This window comes from Cololabis saira, chromosome 10, assembly GCF_033807715.1.
Source record: "Cololabis saira isolate AMF1-May2022 chromosome 10, fColSai1.1, whole genome shotgun sequence".
In the NCBI taxonomy this organism is placed as follows: domain Eukaryota; kingdom Metazoa; phylum Chordata; class Actinopteri; order Beloniformes; family Belonidae; genus Cololabis; species Cololabis saira.
This window is the reverse complement of record NC_084596.1, coordinates 19,818,568-19,841,636: the sequence shown is the minus strand read 5'-3', so window position 1 is coordinate 19,841,636 and position 23,069 is coordinate 19,818,568. Positions and strand designations below refer to the sequence as shown.

General features: G+C 42.9%; 1 protein-coding gene across 1 annotated transcript in view; it reads left to right on the top strand.

Annotated features, from left to right (window-relative positions):
- Positions 1-23,069, top strand: part of LOC133452558 (receptor-type tyrosine-protein phosphatase N2-like) — a 271,052-nt gene that overhangs the window by 245,254 nt on the left and 2,729 nt on the right. The window contains 3 exon segments of the mRNA XM_061731957.1: positions 4,162-4,215; positions 6,850-6,914; positions 15,089-15,162. Of these exon segments, the coding sequence (XP_061587941.1) occupies positions 4,162-4,215; positions 6,850-6,914; positions 15,089-15,162 (193 nt within the window).

Below are 23,069 nucleotides of genomic sequence, written 5' to 3'. Positions count from 1 at the left end.
ATTGGCTCTTACACAGTTCTTAATCGAGCTAATGGAGGATGTATACGCAAACCACAGTTAGCCGAGCTATTGCTGTACTGGGACTTCTCCTTCCAGAAGTGACGAGATAGCAGAAGCGGTAATAACAGTCATGGCCTGATAATAACACAGTATCAGAAGAAGAAGAAGAAGACAGATGCATTTTACGTGCAACTCAATCAGGCAGCATGGCGTCCATTTATTTGCATGTTGTTGTCTTCCTTTTACGTCTGCTTCGAACCTGCTGCGCTTGTTTACAAATTGTTCTAACTAACGGAAGAATTCCAACGCGAAAGGGGGTGTAGCGCCACCTAGCGTTGCGGAGTCGAATGCACCTCACTCAATAATTCAATTCCTGCGCATGTATACTAGGATTTCTCAGAAACTCCAGTTAAATCCTTAGTTGGATTATTGGCAATAGCTTGATTTAGTCTTCTTTACATCATCGGTTCAGTTCATTGAAGTTTGTAGGAATTTGTCGTTCATAGCTGTCTTCAGGTCCTACAGCATTTTAGCTCAGCTGAGGTCTGGACTTCCGGCTTAAAGAGACGCCAGCTGAGATAAGATTTGCTGATGATTATTGTCATGTGTGACTATTTGGAAAGACATTTAAACCTTTAACTTGAGCACACAAAGTGCACGGCTCATGGTTCAGATTCCAAGGGCTGTTTGGTTGTACAACATCTCCCAGTTATCACTCATCCACCATCATGTTTAACCCTTGGTATGAGGCGTTTATGCTCATATTGCCTTTTGTTTTTCACTTTAAAAGTGCAACCCGTGAAAAGGACATTATTCCGGAGGTTTTGTGGTATTTTCAGATCCAACTTTGCAAACTCAAGCCATGCTGCCATGTTCCAGACCGGCATACATAATCGTACCTTTGTAAACTTTACCTTTTATTCCTCTGCTCTCCTCACTTATTTAATAAAGATCATTTTGTCCATGGCTTTAGAATTGAACTTGCTGATTCTTTTTGTCAGACAAGAATATTTAGGTTTTTTAAATACCTGACATCCTCTGGACTCTGATGAAGGTGGAAGTAATCGCCGAAACATGTCAGGTATTTAAAAAAAACGAAATATTCTTGTCCAACGAAAAGAATCAGCAAGTTAAATTGTTTTAAAATCGTCTTATAACACTATTTACACATTTAACAAAATTGCTTCTACAAGGTCATTGCTGATGTCTTCCCTCCTTGGCGTTATGTTAACAAACCCAAATGCTCTTAACCAGCAAGACTTTGAGTGCATTTATTTTTCTCTCTCTTGTCCCACTCCACACAGTTTTTGTTAAGTAGATGCTAAAAGTCTAGGCGTCATCTTCACGTTATTCTGCGTCAATGTTTTAAACAGAACGATGCCGACATGCGGTCATTCAACAGCTTCCCTCGTCCTTCCTTTTCTCTCCTGTAGACAGAACAACAGTCTGAACATCCCCTCCTCTCCATCGTTTTTTAGGCTGCTAATCTCTTTCTGCTCCTCTTTGAATCTCTCTTACGGAGCATTTCCGTGGAATAACACACTCCTTTTTACACACCCCCTCCATCTCCCACCCTGCCTCTTTGGTGATCCTTTGCTAGCTGTTGCCATAGTAACAGTCACTCGTGATCGTCTGCAATGAGCTCAGGCACAGTTTTGGTGGGATGGACAATGAAAACGTGTGTAAGGTGTGGTGGGGGGACACAGGAAAAAAAAAAACTACGAGACATAATTTATGAAGAGCTAAAAATACATTTGAACTATTTCTACCATTTACCGGTACAAATATTTTGTCTAAATGTTGCGTCCAAAAACCCTAAACGAGCAATGTTTTAATACGGGACGCAGCTCTTTGGTGTGTCCCTGCCGGGGTTTCGGATCGCTCCTCTCCAACAAAGGGGGGGGGGGGCTTCTTCACCATCACTGTGGTTTTTATTTCCCTCGAGGCGCCAGGAGGGTCGAACTCGGGTGAGATCAGAGCTGAGATTGTACTCTTAACCATTTTTTTAAAATTAGTTTGGCTGCACTTTTCAGACACACAGAATCCTAATACAGTCCCCTCCACGTGATCCTGTTGATGCAGTCGCTGACAATTTGAAAGGAAAGAGGATTATATTTAGATTCTGAAAGGAAACATTTGTTTGAAGAATGACACTTATACTTTAGGAGAGAGAATAGTCTGAAACTTGCAGCCAAAGGGTTCAACAGTTTCAACATTTTGGAGAGTTGCAACAAGATCCGAGACATTTGTGGAGCTTTATAATCGGAAAAATCTGGAGCCGGATGCAGAAAACAAGTAGCATGACCAAAGCTGTGGCATCAGATCAAGGTTCCAGACAAAAGCATACGTTTTAATGAAATAAAAATGAAAAAAAAAATACATTTATAATACAAATGAGGGGAACAAAACAGCATCATGGCTTCTTGAGGAGGGCAGGCTACCTCGGTCTTTCTGTAGCAGATGAACGATGCCGTGTATGTCGAGTAATCCGGCCTTGTTGTGGAGACGATCGGGAGGAAGGCTCAGATGAACAGATGGAACATGGTATGTTGGCCGTCTGATTAAACAGGAACCTGAAGCAGCATGTCTGGTGCCGGGAAACCGGAACAATCTCCTAACGTTTAATCGTCTCATTGGAGAGGTTCCCGCGCTGCCGACGCAGCCGTGCTTCCCACACGGCCGTCACACACGGCTGCATCAGCCACCGTTATGAAACCCCTCATGTAGGAGTCAGAAAGCTGTCTCACTGCACCAGAGACACCGAGACGTGTGGACCCTTTGTTTTCCCACGAGGTCCAAATCGCTCTTTATACCAAGGCAAGGCAAGTTTATTTGTATACTGTAGCACAATTCAACACAAGGTAATTCCAAGTGCTTTACATCAACATTAAAAGCGGCAAGACACAATTAAACAGTAAATAACAAATAAAAAGAAATAAAATTATATGAAAAGAGGTAAGATAATAAAAAACAAGTTGTTAAAAAGTAAGGGCAGTATAGTACAGCAGGTACAGATCTCATTCTTAAAATGGCAAGAATTACGTTTCTATACGGTCAAAACGTACGAAGACCGGGTCAAATACAGTATTACAAAAGTAATCTGTGCCGATTCGTGCGGTGAACCAGACCAATTTGACAATTCTATGTCAACCGCTGTGTGCACACAGTTTAGTTAGTGTGTTTACGACATTCACGCAAGACTTATCGTAGTACCGGGGGAGACGTGCAGAAAGGTTGCTGGTAATTAATAAAAACAGCTTTGATGAAAAAGGCCTTTTTATTCAAGAATGAGAAATCTCTGCTTTTCAAATAAAATTCAGAAATTTGAATTTGATTAGGCGCAAACTTTTACCATCTTTCTAAATGCTTTAACGTTTAAATCAAGTTTTCAGCAGCGGATCATTGATCTGATCTGTTTATTGATCAAAATCCACATATAACAGACGAGAGACGGATGCTCCGAAGCAGGTCCTGTTCAGATCAGCTGGTTAACTTTACTGAAAACACAAGGTTTCTAGTTGAAGGCAGTAACATGAGGCAAGTTTGAGGCTCCGGTCGTTGACTCATTTACATCTCCAGCTGGGATAAAACTCCACCTTTAAGTCTTTCGCTCACCTGGTATCTGGATGTGTGTGTAGATCCTCCGACGGCAGTTTGACGTTCTAAAACTCTTGAAACACAACTGTGGTTCATGAGAAATGGTTCAGGGTTTTCAAGCGTGAATCAGCATAGTAATGGACAAATATATCCACTACCAGCAGAGCCAAGTTGATTTATTTCCTTAAATTCTTCTGTGAAACACTGATATTGGTTGTAATTCAGACAACCAACTTCAGTGAAGGTTAAATCACTCACAAGAGCATTTTGGATGTTGGTGAACTCGTCGGAAGCTCGTGTCAACATGAAGCACTCAGCTAGTTTCATAGTTGAGCACTGAGCTTCAATGATGTCAGAGGTATAAAACGAGGGACTTTAACTTGAACCATTGTTAGACAATTGACTAAAAACAAATGCTGATTATCTGAATGTGAAGTCTGGGGTAAAAAAAAAGAGGTAAACTGCCTCATTCATATTTAAAAAGATGAATGAATCTGTAAACTCATGTTAAAAATCACAAAAACGCCACACTAACCTCCGTATGTTTTTTTCCTTGTTTTACAGGAAGGTTAACAAGTGCTACAGGGGTCGCTCGTGTCCCATCATAGTCCACTGCAGGCAAGTATGACACAAATGATGACTTACACACAAAGAGGCAGTAAAACTGCCCACTATCACCGTCTCCAGAAATCAGCGTTTCTGTACCGACTTCCTCTGCCAGACGATAGTTTAAAAACGTGATGAGTCTTTACCGACAGATCACAGGTAACAAGGAAACCCGGTTTGACCTGAGGTCACCGCAGGTTCACGCCCGAGTGGGACGATGCTCCACATCTGAATCAGCCTCTCCCAGAAAAGGACACTGTTGTCTGGTTCGTTAATCAGGAACCTCTAGGACAGTGGTTCCCATGTCTCAAAAATGTTCGCAGCCCACCTCCGAACTTTTTAATTCTCCCTGTTGCTAACCAGCTATCAATCTTTATACTCCAGTTTCAGGTATCAGCATCAAACGTAAATAAGTCAAGTGCAATGCAGTCCCGCTGCAAAGTGGTCCGACCGATAAAAACAAAAGTTCCTATTGCTCATCTGCTTGTCACATGTCTAATACTTGAAGGAAAACAAAACAAAATAATGAAAATAATATTTAAACATTTTTAATATCATTTTAAACATAACATTATTCTGTATATTTTTATATAATTATACCCCCCCCCCCCCCCCAACAAAAATCATACTTTTTGGGAAATTATTTGGCGGCCCACTTGCAATACCTTCGCGGCCCACCAGGGGGCCGCGGACCACAGGTTGAGAATCACTGCTCTAGGATGTAGATGCTTTTAAATAACGGCCATTGCGTTAAAAGTTAAAAACAAAGTTCTCCACCAGGGTTTAATCTGATCGGAGCTCGTTCCAGATCCCAACACGTCGACCATGAAGGAGCCATGAAGACACTTTCCTCGCCCTGATGTGGAGATGTAGAAATTCAGTCATCCATCTGCATCCAGGGCCTCCTCGTTCCAATCTCTCTCCTTGTTTCCCTCACTCTCTCTTTTTACCGCTCTCTCTCGTTCCCTCACTCTCTGTTTCTCTCCCTCACTCTTTCCCTCTCTCTCTCCCTCTGTCCCTCACTCTCTCTACGTCTCTTTTCCCCCTCTCTCTCTCCCTATTTCTTTTTCCCTCACTCTCTCTCCCTCACTCTTTCCTTATCTCTGTCTCCTTCTTTCCTTCACTCTCTCTCTCCCTATTTCCCCCTCTCTCTCTCTCTCTCTCTCTCCCTCACTCTCTCTTTCTCTTTCCCCCTCTCTTTTGTCTCTCCTTTTCTTTCCTCCTTGCTTTTATTTCCATCTCAGCCTAGAAGGATACACACACACACACACACACACACACACACACACACACACACACACACACACACACACACACACACACACACACACACACACACACACACACACACACACACACTTTGCTGTGTTACTACTCAATTACTGCAGAAAATAACCAAAGTCCCAGTGAAAATTAAATGTTTTTGAAATGTGGATCCATTCCAGAAACACACACATATGTAGCGTGCACCCATCCTTTTTCAACACCTGAAATAAATCTAGGATACAAAACATTCTAGGATACAAGTACTCATCTCCCCACACACACTATTTTTGGATGATTCTTTTTTCATTTTTGGAACAAAAACAAAAAAAGAAACAAATCTGAATTTACATCTGTGTCCACTTGGAAGATGGTTTATATTTTCAGATTTTTGAATTCCTCACCAGAGAAAGCTCCTGCCTCGCTGATCCGTGATTACATACCTTTGAAGTTGTTTATCCCCTTGAAATAGCATTATGAGACTTGTAAACCCCGACGTCGCAAAACCCGCTCACCTGCTCCGCACTCGAGTCAGATTACGTCTATCTCCTCTCCACGGAGAAAACAGATGATTTATCCATCGTAGAGGATTAAAAAAGCAAGCATTGTCAGAATAAGTCAGTGGTTGTGTCGTCTTGATTTGCAGCAGCAGCAGGTTCTTCATGAGTTCATGCTTCAGTCATTCATTAGGTTCACATCTTATTTAAGTGGCATCTGAGAGGATTTTTTAGTTCTTTTTCTAGTTGAATAAAAGGAGGCGCTTCAAACCTAAAACTACAGAAAGGACTCTGACATTTGTTTATAAATTTCAGCCAAAAATGTTAAAATCTAAAGGCACATTTTTAACTGAATGGTAACATGAATGTAGTTGGTGTTTCACAGCAAACTGGCACAACGATGAAACATGAAAGAGGTTGTTACTACGACTACCACTGTAACCACTACTAATACCACCACTGCTACTATTACTACCACCACCACCATCACCACTGGACTCTCAAGGGGTAATAACTGACTTATTGGACTCTTGAAGGGTAAAAACCCTCCTATTGGACCCTTGAGGGATAAAACCGTCTCATTGGACTCTCCACATGGTTGTGCAACACACACGTTGCTATTTTGATACTTGGAGCTTTTTTTGTCCAGAATTGCTCAGCTTATTTAGCCTTTTTTGCTAATCTTTATATTTAGTTTGAACCATTTTAAATAATGTGTTCAGTTTATTGATTTGCAAATAAATCTGTTCTAGGTTGCATTTTATGTGGTAACAGTTGATCAGATAAGAACTTTTTCTGACCTGTGAAAGGTTGAGTAGTTGCTCAGCACTGACTCTGCGCTCCGTCTCCCTCTCTCCTGTCCCCGTCTCCTCGGTCATCGCTGCAGTGATGGCGCGGGAAGAACGGGAACCTACATCCTGATCGACATGGTCCTCAACAAGATGGCTAAAGGTGTGTGTAATGTCCCCCCGTCTGTCTGCATCAACACCATCTCCTCCCTCCATGTAAAGAGATGTTACCATAGCAACATGCATCTGCCCCCTGCCTTAATTTGCACAGAAGAAGAAAACACTGCTATTTAATAAACATAGGTGGTATTTTGCATGAAGTCTGATGATTCAGTTTGAAATAATGACGTTTAATTGGATAATTAAAGTGGCGAGGAGGTGTGAATGACAGCTTCCATTAAGCCAATCAATCAGCGTCACTGCAGGCAAATATTCTGCACCATGTTGCAGCCCATCATACCAACAACACAGTTAGCTCAGTAAAATCCAGATCAAGCAACTCTTTGGCCATGTTTTCATGGTCCATATCAAGGAGTTTGAGTTTTGCGGTGCAACACGCCTCCCGTCTGGAAACGTGTATAACTCTGCAACGATTCCTGCTCCAGTCATCATGCAGGACCGTTTCTGCTGCTGTTACAGAGAACCTGTGGTCCTTTCAAAAGGTTTGTTGCCCATGATAGCAACCACATGTCGCCTTTAAGAGTACGCTCATGGATATGATCATTCTGAAAGGTGAACCTCCAAAAAACATACCATTTCCTCTTGGTGTGCTCAGTTATTTGTTTTCTTTCTCAGGTACGTAGCTGCAGACTGCAAGTTTAGTTCCACAGATGCAGAAGCCGTGACTCGTAATTATCGAAGCTTCACCGTAAACGGCTTCTTTTTATGTCCCGGGACGGTCGGCCGGCGCAACTCAATTATAATCAAGTTGATGAAAAAGTTAAAGCAACCCACAGTGGCGGATACGCTGCTTGTGGATAAATAACGACAAGCAGTGCATGCAGTGTGATGTCAACGCATTCGGAGGAAACGTGTTTATTAGGAAACCGGGTCGTATTTCTCAAGTGAAATAAAAGAACATTTAAAAAAGGGGAAAGCGCCCACACTCTGGTTCTGCCCACCTCCAGGTCTCAGACTGGCGTCTTTCGCGTGACTTCACATGTCCGTGTGTGTGCGCCCGTCCTTTTCTTGGTGTCACACGGTGGTGGTGCCGCTACTACAGCAGAACGAACTCCCGGGTGCTTAATTCCACATCAAAGGGTCAGTGGGGGCATCAGCGGCCATTTCCCAGGCTGTCACACTGTGATCACGCCCCCGAGAGCCGCCGGGCGGAGCTGGTGGGCTGGGGGCTCGGGACACCTACGTCCGTCCTTAATCAGAACTTCACTGTGACAAATGTAGCTTTGTGGGCTGATTGTGTGCGGCGCCACATCACAGCCGTGATGCTTTGCTTCTTTAATCAAAGTACCGGCGGTAAGATTTCAGATTTATGTGCCGTTTGATTCGGTCACCAGCCTGTAAAGCCGTCCAAGGTTTCAAAGATTATCTCGTTGTTTCACTTTGTAAAAAAAAAAGGCAGATAAAGTGCCACTGTAAAAGAAAAGCTGCCTTCTTTTGGTTGGAACTAAAACTATGGATTCAGTGAAAGACTAGAAAAAGAAGTCTGATTTGTTTTAAGGATCAGGGAGGATTTCAGCCGCAGTAACAACGGATAATCTTTGACTTATGTACGTCTTCTTCTGTGGACATAAACAAACACTGTTTTAAGGGGGCCTGGCATCTCTCTCCGTCTAGCGGTTCATCTAATTGCCTTTGAAAATGTTACGCAAACCTCAGGCATTGTGAAATCAGCTTAACCCGTGCAGGAGAGTGTGATCCTCCACGCGACTCTCCACCAAGCCGGAGCAGAGCCGCGTTGCTGTTAAAATGCTCTTCTCTTGTTACTGATGTAAAGTCGTTGTCCAGGTTGTTTATCAAAGTCTGTGTTGGTACAAGCCGCGTTGAGGTGCAGCATGATGTGCAGAAAAAGATGGGGTTGCTGGATACTTCTACTCTTCTCGGGGTCTGCTCCGTCAGATCTTTGGATAAACTCGCATGAACATGTGTTAAGGGGAACATTGACAACTGTGTTTACTGCATTTCACTTGTAAATGATCTTTCTCACTCAGTACGTTTACATGCACTAACAGAAAGTCGAATTGTTGCCTTAATCCGACCAATATCGGAGTTTTAAAAGCCACGTATACACCTTAGCCGGGCTGTAGTCGAACCGAAGCTCTTGAGATCGAGCTTTTAGTGCCAGATAATGCGTCCTCATCTGAGTTATTCCTGCATGTATACCAACCCGCTTAGCCGAGCTACTGCCCTCCCCGGGATCCTTCAGGAAGTGACGAATAACGACAGTCACAGCATCACAACAACACGGTAACAGAAGAAGAAGAGGGAGGCTTTGCTGCATCTTACCTGCAACATGATCAGATTAGTATGTACAACATTTACAGAGCTGCTGCATCGTTAGCGTCTATATTTCTGCATGTTGTTGTCCTCCTTCGCATTTGTTTACTAATTGTACCAGAAGAAGGCCAACGCAAAAGTTTGTGTTGCGCCACCTAGCGTCGGAGTCAAACGCACCTCGCTCAATCGATCCTATTCTCATGCATGTTTACCTTGATTTCTCTGAACCTCCAGATTAATCCTTAGCTAGATTGTTGCCAACAGCTTGATTTAGATGTGCAGGTAACCACACTGACCGTTGAATTCCTGATCGACCTGCAGCAACAATTATTCCACGAACACTCGCGTGCTCCAGACCGGCCAACTGCCCAACATTTAACAATAAGATCAAATGATTAAAGGATGATGATGATGATGATGATGATGATGATGATGATGATGATGATTGGCAGCACCGTACGACTCTACGACTGTTTCTGCAACAGCCACTATTTGTGTTCTTGCTCAGCTCAGCTAACAGGCGTCTGAAAACATCTACAGTTTAATTGTTTTTAAAAATAAACACTCGTGGCAGGAAATTTTAAAATAAGTTCCATCCTTATAACTTTACTACAAATATGAAGCTATGATACTCTCGCATGGAAACATCAAAACAAATGAAGTTATAACTAAATTTTGCCATCTTAAGCCCCCTCCGAATGTAACCTCGATAAAACTGGCGGAACAACTCTCTTGTTTCTTGTGTTCTTGGTCCAGAGAATCGCCAGAATGATGACTTATGTTTGTTAGATAAGCGGATGACGGGTCCCGTTTACCATACATTTTTCACATTAATAAATATTCTCTTTGTTGTCCCCAGCTGTGGCGGAAAAACAAAGAACGTTCCTGATATTTTTTCGGTCCTTATGTCACATACTTTGATTTTTAACCCGGTCATGCCCAACTCGGTATGTTCACAGCTTTCTGTGCACGACTCCCAGCAGCTGATCCATGCAATAGAAAGTTTTAATTCAAGAATTTTAACTGTAAAGTCTTTCAGTCAAATATGGTGCCATTAATCTCATGCAGCCAGGATTTATTTACAGGTCATAATTACAGGTACAGAAACAAATGAGCTGCACATTTGTCAGCTTTATTGTTGTAACCAGATGTTTTCAAGGATGAATTAGAAATCTATAGTTGACAGTCTTTGGAATATTAAACTAAAGCCTCCAGACTTGAAATAATTCATACATTTAGATAACAAATTGGATTTTAGAGTTTATATTTCATAAGATCTTTACAACTAAAGCAGCATTTCAAGTCTAGAAACAATTTGGTTTTCAGTAACACATATTTTTGCACCGTTACCGTGTACTCGTCACGGTTTACGAGCCGTGAATCATGATATGGTAAATTACACAAACGCCACAATCGCCGTCCACAGCCTGGAGCTGTGAACTGAAATAATGTTCACCACTAAAGCAGAAAATGGGCAGAACATTTAGTCCGTCATCAAAAGAAGGAAAACAAACTGAACATAAATTAAGGCCAAGAGAGTACACGAGCAAAAGATATTACTGTCTTTAAATCATGTGTACGTGTCTGGAAACATAATGAAAATCCTCTAATTATATTAGTTCTCCTGTTGGAGAAAAACAGCAGCAGAACTTTTTTCACTGTCATTATTTGATGAAGCCTAGAACAAATGTGAATTATTCTGTACCTTCAGTAAGTTGAAGTTTTCAGTTTACTTCTTTAAGGTTTTGGGGCATTTATAAGGTCCATTCAGGGCTTTTGGGTTGGGTTGATAATTAGACGGGAGCGGATTCTGGTTCTGTGGCTGCAAGGCAACTCCCCGTCATCTCCTCTCCACGGCCGTGCGAGACGTTTCTCTTTTAGCTGCCGTTTGGTTTTTGCTGAGCGTCAAAGCCAAAACAAGTCAGCTGTGGTCTCATCCGTCACATGAAGTCATGTGATTTGCTCAGGTGAAGTTATTTCTCCTGGCAACCTGTTCAGTCTTCCTCTAACTGTGATGTCATAGACTTGAGGATTGAGCATGCTCAGTGAGATCTGCAGACTTTCCTTTTTATTGCTCTGAACGTTACGCAGGCAGATCTTTGCAGGGACAGAAACTCCTGGGGAGAGTGGGAGCTTTTCATCTGTGAATAATCTTTCCTGCTGTAGAAAGTTTAATTCCAAATCGTGGAAATGGTTTTGAGACTTTTCCCAGATCGAAAGGCGAGGACTCTGCAGACCAGAAAGCAGCCGAACCTCTTGCTTTAGAACAAGTCTGCACACCTGATCAGTTCACCGGGTGCTGATCAGAAGCTCTCACGGATGTATAAATCATGGGATTAAAGGAGCAGGTAGAAACTTTTCTGAAAGTTTCCCCCACAATAAGCTGCTCTCCTATTTGAAGGTTTTTGTCCCTTCTGGCACGAAGGCCCCTTATATGTTTGCAGGCCTCCTCCATCTCCATCAAAGACGCCTCCCCTTCCTCCTCCCTCCCTCCCTCTTCCACACAATCACCCCTCTCCTTTAGCACCCCCCCCTCCCTACCTCTGGGCTCCACCAGCTTTTCTTGCGAGGCATGAATTGTAATTTTGCTCAGGAATCATGCCGATGTAAGCAGGCTCCGTTCTCACATTTTTGTTCCCCTCCCTCTTTTCTTCATTTCCAAAAGACTCCACCCCCCCCCCCCCCATTCTACTCCCACAAGCAGCCACCACTCTTCTCTTAAGAATCTTACGAAACCCATCGAGTGCCTTTGAGCTTTTCAGCATCCCAGCATTCTTCTCCCTCTCTCTCTCTTGTTTTTTTGCCTGGTCAACACCAGCTGGCGGCTCGGCCCTCGGCCTCAGGGTCTTTCGTGGCTTCCTCAAGTGCCTCCAAATTTCCCTCTGTTCCTTCTTCTCTATAGCACCGCCCCCCCCCCCCCCCCCCTCTCACCCTACTCCTCAACCTCAAAGCAGGAGTCTTACAGAGAGGAGAAGCTCAAAACGAAGGGAATGGGGGTTTTTTTCTTCCAAATATCTCTCCCTTTTTCCTTCTTTAAATGCTTCCCAACAAGGGAAAGCTCCGATAAAGCGTTTTTCTTCTCCAAATACCACCCAAACTGAGGGTTATCAAAAAGCGCACAATGGTAGTTCATTTGTTCAGTCGTACTGCTAAAAAAATAAAACAAACTTAACCAGCGAGTCGTGTGTTTTCTGGCGAGAAGGGAGTCTATTGTGTTGTGGGAAGGAAAAAGACCGACCCGTGAAAGGGAGGATGGTGTGAATGAGTAGTTCTCCCACGAAGCAGCCAAGTCATTTGTCAAAACAAGAAAAAAGTAATTCCTGTCCTTTTTGTTTCTTCCGAATTTGGATCGGTGGGAACAAACATTTGTGTTCTCTCATTTATTTGATGTTCATCTCTATCTCATTGTCGTCCTTCCCTCCTGAACACATATTTTTCTGCTGCCTTTATGAAGCGTCTTTTGTCTTGTGCTTAATTCGACGACCCGTTAATACCTGCAACAGGTGTTTTTCTTTTGATATCTCAAGGTGGCAGTTATTTCTTTACGTCCTAAGACGGAGATGCTCTTTATTTGCTAGCCAGAAGCTCATCTTCTAACAAAAAACACGATGACGTTGACTGAAATATCTCAACACGTTTGTCATATCCTTCAGAGCTTTGACATGAAACACACTTGGTAGTAAATCCTTGCTTTTTTAAAATATTATTAATTACAAACCTAACACAGAAGCTCTTCTTTGCCAGTTTGAAACCCAAAAATATTTTGCAAATTACAAAAGAAAAGCATGCACAATATTAAAACTTAACTTTTTGTATTTCCTAAATTTCCTTCGGGATTAATAAAGTATTTATCTATATCCATCTTTAAATAACGAATTCGTTTTTATCGTTTTGTGGTTATAATGTTGAGCCTGCATGCTTTTATTTTGTATCTACCGGATTATTTCAGTTCGAGTGGAGCCTGCAACAAAACGAGCCCACAATGTCTGCATCAGAACATTTGAAACATTTTTACTTTGGTTTCTAGTCAAACGTTTTTTTTTAAACTTCATTTTTATAATTTCGAGCCTTCGTTAATTTGTAAATCCCTGTAGTCATGACATTTTCACAAGTTAATAACTGTGGGTTTTTTTCCCCCTCACTGAAGTGCAATCTTGTACTCTTAACAGGATCTAAAAAATAAAAAAGTGAAAGTTGTTAAACATGTTCAAGGATTTAAGACTTCACCAAAAAATCCATTAAATTAATGCAACGCGCCGAAGCTCTGAGTGGACGCTGGACTTCTCCCTCGGGATCTGCAGGAGCTGATGTGCAAGTTTTCTTGCAAGGAACAACATCCGAATCCACATGAGAAAACAGCTCCTCAATACTCGACATGCAAGGCTGCACACACTCTGAAGTGACTTCAAAAACTCTCAGGCGGTAAACCGGTCACATCGCTCGGGGCTGCCGCGGTCCGAGTGTTAGATCTACGGGCCACCGTGACATCACAGATCAGACTGGAATCATCCAGTGTCCTCATCCTACTGCTCTGCCTCTGATGGGGCACCACAAAGCTGTGTTTATACTTTTCCCCCTTAAACCAGCTGTTATGGACAGAGCTGTGAAGACCTGGTTGAAAAGGCTGCTTTTGTACTGTATTATTGTACAGCTGCCAAATCATGCCCTTACAGCTTGTAAGACCCCAGCCCTCTTTAGAAACGAAGGAAGGGCGTATTGTCTGAAGAAACCCGTGTTTGATTTCCACAAATTTAAAAATAGGAGCATTTTATTCTGGTGATTGGGTGACTAAGGAATAAAGTGAGGAAAACCCGGGGACTCCTGAGGGTTGCAGGTTGAGGGTCCGATGCTGCTCTGCTCTAACAAACCCGAAGTAGTGATGATTGGGATGCAGTCAGGTGTGTTTAAGCAAAGAAACAACCTAAACATGCAGGACAGAAGGTCCTGAGGACCGTGGTTGGAGAACGCCGCCCTATAGCGTCACTTACTCCATCCACGTACTTTTCTAGGTGTCTAGACTGAGAGCCTGGTTTGACTGTCCTGGCAACCGTCTGATTACACAACCTCAAACTGAAGCATTAGACTTTTTTTTTTTTCTGTGGTCGGAGGAGTCCGATCTGCTTGTCATGCACTGCAGACGCTGGTGAACCGACCAGGGGTCAGCGAGCCGCCTGCAGGCAGCCGGGCGGCTGTTAGCTCGGGGCAGCGCGCCAGTCTGGCATGCAGATGGGCCGACTGGCCAGGGTTCTGGCTGCGAGCGTCAGAGCTCTGGTGGGCGACATTCATGAAAGAACAACTAAAGACCAACAAGGAGATCAGAGACTCGCTCTCTGTAAGAGCCATTTGTGTTACTTTGTCAAATGTGTTTATTTTGTGTTTTTGGTCAGCCTTCCGTCCACTAGGGGAGTAATGATACAGTCAATTGGGCTCGGTCTACTTAATCAAGGTGCAATCACACACAGGTTTCTGTGTGGAGGCAGAAGTTTTTTGGCCGTGCGTGCATGTGTTGAAGAAGTGAATATAGAAATAGCAGGCAGATATTTATGTTTGTTTATTTTTGGTTTACAAGTGACAAAGTAGCAATACCTGCATGAACACTGTAAGTAATAAAAAGACATTGGGAACATTGGAAACAGCTCGTATTTGCACGCGTCATAAATGAACTCTAATCACAGCCAGGTAGTGGCTTTTTTGATTGGCAAATGGTCACTAAACTCTCTTTAGAAAATCTCACGCATGTGCCTTGCCATTTTCCTCGCCATTTCCTACATCTCATCAACAAAACATCACCTTCAAGCACTTCCTGCTGTACGGAGTGTTTAGAAACGACCAGCTTGCCAGATGTTAGCAGAGTTTCCTCACAATCTGTTGTTTGTGTGGCAGGTGCCAAGGAGATCGATATCGCAGCGACTCTGGAGCATCTGCGAGACCAGAGGCCAGGAATGGTCCAGACCAAGGTAACGGAGCAGTAGATGTTATATTTACCTGTTAAATATTTGATTGGTCTTTTAGCAGTAATTTACACTCCAGCTCGCCCTTAAATCTAAACCGCTCATCAGTAGAACGAGCACTTTGTGTAAAACTGGCCCCAGACCGAGAGGGAGGATCGTCTGGGCAGAAGAATAAAGCGGAAATATATTTGTGGGAGTGTAAAAAGAGTAAAAGCCTATAAAGCACATGATGAAGCGTCTCCGAGCAGGAACCGCTCTGTGCGATAGTTTTTACTCCGGCAGAAGTAAATGTCAGCAGTGCAACACAACTAATAAAGTCTGATAGCTTTTTCTGTCCTGGGCTCCCTGGTATCCGTCACCTCGAGTGTTGGAGGTGACGGATGGCGCTGCCCTGGCGGTGGAGAGGGCAGCGCCATCCCGCTCCATCCCGCCGTGATGAGGCCACAATCGATGTGCAGGAACCCCCAACACGTACGCTCTGCTGCAATAAAGCCAAATTGCTGCAGAAATCCCGTCCGTAAAGGTCACAGCGCATCATATTACCGTCTGATTTCCAGTGATTACATTTAATGGTTGGTCACTCTACTTTTTTTTTTTACTTCACTCCTTTAGTGCAAAACATTGGAAAAAAGACTATTTTCTCTTTTTCTGTCAAATATATGAGCAGAAAATGATCTGGCTGATAACCGTCAGGGTTGTGGGGGTTCGGTTGAAGGTCTGGGACAGAAGGGATTCCATTTCTGCTTAAAGTATTTTTATTATGGTCATATTAAGCCATCTAAATTTAATTTCTGGTACCTTTTAGACCGACTTTGCACTCAGCACAACTCCAAAACCCTCCAATCAATAAAGAAAAACTTAAATCCCTGCATTATTTCACAGTAATAAAGATGGAGTGTGCGAAGGGAAGACACTTCCTGTAATAGAGTCAGAAAATATCTAATCATACTAACGTCTTCAGCCTTAATAGGTCCTGCTACAAAGCCGTCTTGGTGTGATTGTCTTTTTTGGGGTTGTTTTTGCATTTAATTGATTATTTTCTTAGTGAAATAGAAGATGATAAGTGTTAAACTAACTAGTGTAAACATTGTTGACCAAACAGTTCGGATTCAGAGCTCCCAGCATTTAAAAACAACCAACTCCCAGCTTTGTTGTGTAGGGAAGGTCGACTGTGCCGGCACCTTCGATAACTTCTTACACAGTCAGGCTTTGTTGCTGTCGACCAGCGATAACGGACAGCAGTTTTTGCTGAGCACGGAGAGAAGAACATGGGAGAAGAAACAAACTTGGACCAGCAGCATTGTTGGCGGACGTCTGCTGATGTTAAATGCGTTACAGTAAAACTATAATCCCCAGTTCAAGTTCACCAATGACCCCTTGTCAAGCCCCGCCCCCGTTGCTAGGTTGGAGATAACCGTCATCTCTCCCGTCCACTTCCATTGGAAAAACGAGGTTTTACATCATTTTATTTCTAATTATCGGACCAAAGAAAATCAACAGCAACTAGATATAAAGTACTTCAGGTACCGTGTAGTGAGTTTTTTGTTTAGCTGATATCACGGTGGAAGGTGCGGCCGTCCACATAGCTTCATCCAAATTTACCGTTGGTTTGGGATGAAATTGTTTCCTGTGATACTCTCTTTTACAAGTACCCCGAGCACTCCGCTTAACCATTTTAAGATAAATAGATCAACACTTTGGCGGTTGTAGCTATGGGTTGTAGCTGCTGCCAAGCCGACTTTGTTTTGGAAGTACGGATCAGATTTCTGCCAGTTTGGGGATAAAAATACGATGCACCCAGTATGTTCCTTTTCTAATACAAAGTTTAAAAAAAAATAATCCAATGATTTCAATTTCGTTACAAGCCAAGTAAAAACTAGGCTTTTTCCATTGATATGAACGAGAGAGACGGATATTTTGTCCAACCGGTTATTCTGACCCAGATGTAGCAACAGAGAATGATATTTCATTGGTCAGTCAGGGACCAATCAGAACGCTGACACTTGATGAAGCTCAGGTTTGTGCAGGCTGACTGTGGTTTTAGGGAACGAGGACGACATAATCAACCACCTCCGTCGCTCATAACAACCTAAAATCAGAGCAAAATACCAAACCTGTAAAAGACCCATCCCGACTTCCGGTTACCCCCCCACCACCTGAAACTGGGAGTCGTTCCTCACTGGGATGACTTCAGGCCGGTCTGAAAACAATTACTTCTGATATGAGAACATAATTAGAGAGACAAGCCGGGATGTGGCTAACACATCGGAGCTATTGATCGGGGCTTTATTAAAGCATGTATCCTGAGTGAAGGGCTGTTAAAGCCAACATCTCCCACTTATCGATCCTCCTCCGTGGTCCAGAGCTCCAGCCTCCGCGCTCACCGCTTCATTTCTGGTTATGATGTGGGGACGGGGCTCAATTCTCAGAAATACAAGATCTTTCATTATTGTCTTTTTATTTCACTACAACGAGCTGTTTAGATCCAAAGTCATCACAGGTTTCCCTCTTTACTGCTCTGGTGGTTCAGAAGAGACCATCCAAATAACTCCATTAAGATTTTTATGTCTTTCATGCCCCCCCCAATTTTCGTGGCCTCTGGGGGAGGTGGAGCTAAATGTGCATGGCTGCAATTTCTCATTTATACCACCAGATGTGATAGCATTCGACACGCTGGGACTTTAAGGCCATTATAGGTAGCAATACTGCTTCTGACCACACGGGGGCCCATGGCTTTGCGTCTAGGGGTGGGGTGGAGGGTTTCGTTACTCCAAAAAATGAACCTTTGGGTCTCAGGAAGCTGACAGAGTCCGATAGGACGTGGTACCAGGACCACGGGTCTCAGGGATATCTGCTGCCCTGATGAGGTCAAAAACGGTACTAAACTTTATCTGGACTCTAAACGTAATGAGCATTTAATGGTTTTTTTTAAATCAACCCAGCTAAAATGTAAATCACGTTTCACATTTAAAGGAGCTGTATGTAAGAGCAATAATAAAACGAATCATAAAATGACCCCGATATGTCAACAGACATTTAAAAATCATGTTCATTTCAAATACTTATGTCACTGACAACAGCACTCAAGCCAGGATATTCCAGTTTAAAAAGAGGAGTTGCAGCCCTCAACTGATGTTTATGTTGTCATTTTTTGTTTTGGCCTGAAGCTCCACCCTCCACCTATCTCCCAATCACGAAGTCAGTATTGTTTCTGAAGCTCCACCCTCCACCTATCTCCCAATCACAAAGTCAGTATTGTTTCGGCATCCGGGTTGCCAGCTCGGCTCTAATTATCGCAGCCATGGCAGCCTACGTTCCTGCTGCATTCTGCAGCCTACCTGGCAACCTCTGGTCGGGGGGAGGAGGGGGAGGGTACACGCCGCTCAACAATATTTTGAAAGTGACTGCAGTACCAGTTTTGGACATTTCTTACAGACGGCTCCTTTAAACTAAAATAAATAATTTAACTTTTAAAAACAGGATTAAAACAGGTTAAATTACTTTTCGAAACGGGTCGTCTAGTGTTTTTTATGGTTGACTCGTGTGCGTTTTTACAGTCTCCAATACTTACGTAGATACTTTATAATTAAAACTGAGGAGAGATTAAAAAAAACTTTTTGTTGCATATGTTGTTGGAGATAACTACTTAGTTGAACTCTTGTTTTATTATTGGGAAGGGCGGGGGGGCTTTAAATCACATCTTAATGCGCCTAAACGTTTTTCTTTTTGATTGACCTTTCTTTTTGTTTATAAATCATTCGCAATATCTGAAGCACTTTCATGCAAGTCTGGTCACAATGCCTCCCCGCCTCGAGTTCCCAGTTCTCCGTCTTTCAACCACGTCCAACGCCCTCATGAGCCAGAAAGTTTCAACCATCATTACTGGACTCTAATGCAAGAAAAATCCATGAGGCCAAATTCCATCTTGAAACCATCAAAACTGAACTGACACTATGTATGAATAACCCAAATACACCTGCTGTGTCCACTGCCTACGAGCACCAGATATGACCCTACTGAATGTGTGGAGCCGTCGGGCAGCAACCAACGAGACGAAGGCAGAGGTTAAGACACCTGAAGGAAGAAAGAGCATGCAGAACTTTATTATAAACCTCATTATTTCTTAAACTCACCTCATCTGTCTCCGTTGCATAACTAATTCCTGCTGCCCACATTTCTGATTTCTCCAACACAACTTTCTTGGAAACATCAAAGTAGTGTTGTGTGAAAACAGTCTCACCAAATGGCTAATTTGAATCACCAGCTATTGGCCCAAGCTGAGCCGAGGCTAAAACACACTAATTGCCTCGGGTTTAATTCACACGCAGAAGAGAAATAATAATAATTAAAATATTCATTCCTACTATCTTGGTCAGAATGATAGCCCTGCTGTACTGCTCCTCTGACCCACTTGTGTTAGAGCGCGGTGGAAATGTTCCTCAGGTAATATTGGTGATAGTGGTCGGAGGGGGGTGATGGGGGGTCAGAATCACTTACTGAAACAATTTAGCCAGCAGATTGTTTCTCTGTAAATAAACGACTTTGAATCAGAATCCCCGAGCTACCTGCTAATGTAACAACACTTAAAGTTGCAAACTCACATTTTCTAGCCCCCCATTTCTCTAACAGAACTTCACAATGAATGAAAACAAAATAAAGATTAAATGGTCTCGCCGCGACATAATCCAAGGAAGTGTGACACCTACAAGTGTATGTGCACAATTGTGTATTGGTTTTATTTTAATTTTGAGTTTTAGCCAGGTAAAAGGCCTATTTCAGTTGTAAATTGTGTAAAAAATATAGTAGGAGCAATTACTTAGTTACGCCACCAGGGGGCATTAAGAAGCGCTGAGTATGCCTTGGGCGTTGCGCAGTGGTATCACCGGTATATGAACCACGGAGGCTACCGTACTTCAGACAGCTTGCAGCCTGTTTGAAGAACGCAACGTAATTCTCCTGTCTTTAATTTCCCCTGTAAAATACAGGACTGATCTTCTGTTACTTGCCTCTCATCTTGAGGCCTGTAACAGAATTCTGCTGTCAGCTTGTGTAACTGTTTCTTTATTGTCCATGTCAGGTCTTTTCTTGCTTCGCTGTCCGCCATTTTGTCTCACTCAGCAGCGTTTTACAGTTCAGAAATCTTCGTCCCGCTCTCCGGCACAGTTACACAGTTCAGTCGTCTTCGTCCAGCAGCTCTGGCTCATCAAACCGTTCAGTAGTCTTCCTCCAGCAGCTCTGGCTCATCAAACCGTTCATTTCAGTACTGTAGGGCGAGGCATGCTGCACTCCTCCAGCAGGGAACCCCCTCACACGCAGTGGTCCCGTGGCTGCCTCAGTCGCATCTCTGCCGCTCCAGTATGCTGGTTCTGTGATGTTGGACGGGCTGTCCTGCACTCTGCTAGGGTCCCTCTCGCACGTGGTCCCGCAGCTCCATCAGTCGCACGCCCGTCAGTCCACCACGCTGGTACTGTGATGTGTCCTGGGTTTGTAGTTTTAGATCAGCATTCCTTCTAGATAAGTGGTGCTGATCCCAGCGGTGCCTCCAGAATTCTGTTACAGGCCTCAAGATGAGAGGCAAGTAACAGAAGATCAGTCCTGTATTTTACAGGGGAAAATAAAGACAGAAGAATTACGTTGCGTTCTTCAAGCAGGCTGCAAGCTGTCTTTATTCACAGAATCTTAGTTTTCACTCACTTTATCTTTTTTCTCTCTTTACATTCAATCATCATGTCATACAATCAATAATCACAGATCACATATTCCCAATAATCATGTTCACAATTCCCAATAAACTGTTACTATAGGATTATAGCTTTCAAATTTGATATTTCTTCTGCTGAACCAAAGATACTGTATATGAAATACATTTTTACTGTTTGTGTTACGAAACTCACATTTATACTGTTACTTTTAATCAGTCTCTTAGTTTGCTTTCTCAGTAAATACTGTTAAATACTGTTTTAAACCTATAATGTTTACTCTTTTTACAGTCTTACTGCATTTCTAGAACATTTTAATAATAACAAATACAAATAAATGAATTAATCAAAATAGTTGGTCTCAAATACCATGAAATACTGTACTCTCTAACACATGTACAATGACACACCAAAACGTATGCTAACTGTGAATGGTAAAACACGTGTACTCTTTCAAGTCTCAAAATAAACTAAAACACGATATTTCTGCATGTTACTTAGATAAAACTAAAACATAAAGGCTTATGAGTCCTTTGCCATTAGTTGTGATGCTTTTGCACATTTTACTAACCTGTATTTTACAGGGGAAAATAAAGACAGAAGAATTACGTTGCGTTCTTCAAGCAGGCTGCAAGCTGTCTGAAGTACGGTAGCCTCCGTGGTTCATATACCGGTGATACCACTGCGCAACGCCCAAGGCATACTCAGCGCTTCTTAATGCCCCCTGGTGGCGTAACTAAGTAATTGCTCCTACTATATTTTTTACACAATTTACAACTGAAATAGGCCTTTTACCTGGCTAAAACTCAAAATTAAAATAAAACCAATACACAATTGTGCACATACACTTGTAGGTGTCACAGAAGCAAGGAGTCTCGTTGGCGGAGCTGCATCAGGATCAGTGCTCCATACCATAAAACATACTGTACTAAACGCTAACAGTAAATATGAATCCTGGTTGATCAGGAGCTTTAACTTCCAGAGTCGGGTTCAATGCACACAAGAACCAACATGCAGATGAGTTAAAAAGACCTGTACGCACCTCCGATATTACAACAAGTGGAAAGATTTATAGCAGGTACCTGGTGTTTGTGTCGTAGCTCCAGGGCCGCTGGGAGCCAAGAATCACGAGCCAAGTCAGAAGCTGCTCGGTTGTTTTAGCTGAAGAGTTAATTTGAGAAGGAAGAAGTTAGTGAAAGCACGACGAGGAGCAGCTGTAAAGTAGGGATGTCCTGATCAGGTTTTTTTGCCCCCGAGTCCGAGTCCTTTGATTTTGAGGACTTGCCGATACAGAGTCCCGATCCGATACTTTTATAAAACAATAAAAAATGAAGAAGAGAAAAGAAAATTATGCAGGATGACCCTTTTATTATATTTTAACATGTGTACTGTAAACTGAGCACATAGGAGGTAGGCAGCTTGAACATTCTTAAGTCAGTATAAAAAAAAATTATTTTCTTTTTCTTTTTTTCTTTTTTTTTTTTAAGCATAGGGCTGCTTCAGCTTCAAAACAAACAGGCGTGCTCTGCGCGCATGCGGTGTATGGCTGCCGCTCCGAGCCCACTACTCCACGTGTGCGTTGATTTATGGTCCCGCGTCACACCAACGCAGAGCCTTCCGCGACGCGGAACCATAATGTCGGCGCCGCAGCTCCGCTTCAGTCCATGGATGTATTATGCTTCAGTCCTGGGGCCTCATCTATAAAGCTTGCTTGCGCAGAAAAAGCGCCTGAAAGTTGCGGAAGCCACCATCTACGCAAAGCCTCGGATCTAAAAAGAAAAAACTAACCGATGGCTGCCGCTCCAAGCCCACTACTCCACGCCGAAGAGGAAAAAAGAAAGTGTTCTGATTAAAATAAGGAAAGTTGGACTACCGTATATAACAATTGCGTTCATAAGGATAACGTTTTTAAAAAAAAAAAAAATTAAAGAAATTGTCTCTTCTCCCCGTGTGTGTCTGCCTGTCATGCACGGGTACTTGGGCGCATGTTGTTTACTTTTAAGCCGGAATTATGGTTCTGCGTCACACCAACGCAGAGCATACGCCGTAGGGTCTGGCGTAGGGTGTGCGTCGCCGCGAACCCTACGCTGTAGACTCTGCGTCGGTGCGACGCGGAACCATAAATCAACGCACACGTGGATGTCGGCGCCAGTGAGTATTTTCACCGGACATTTTGACCGGAGAGATTATAAAATACCGGACTTCGGCATATTT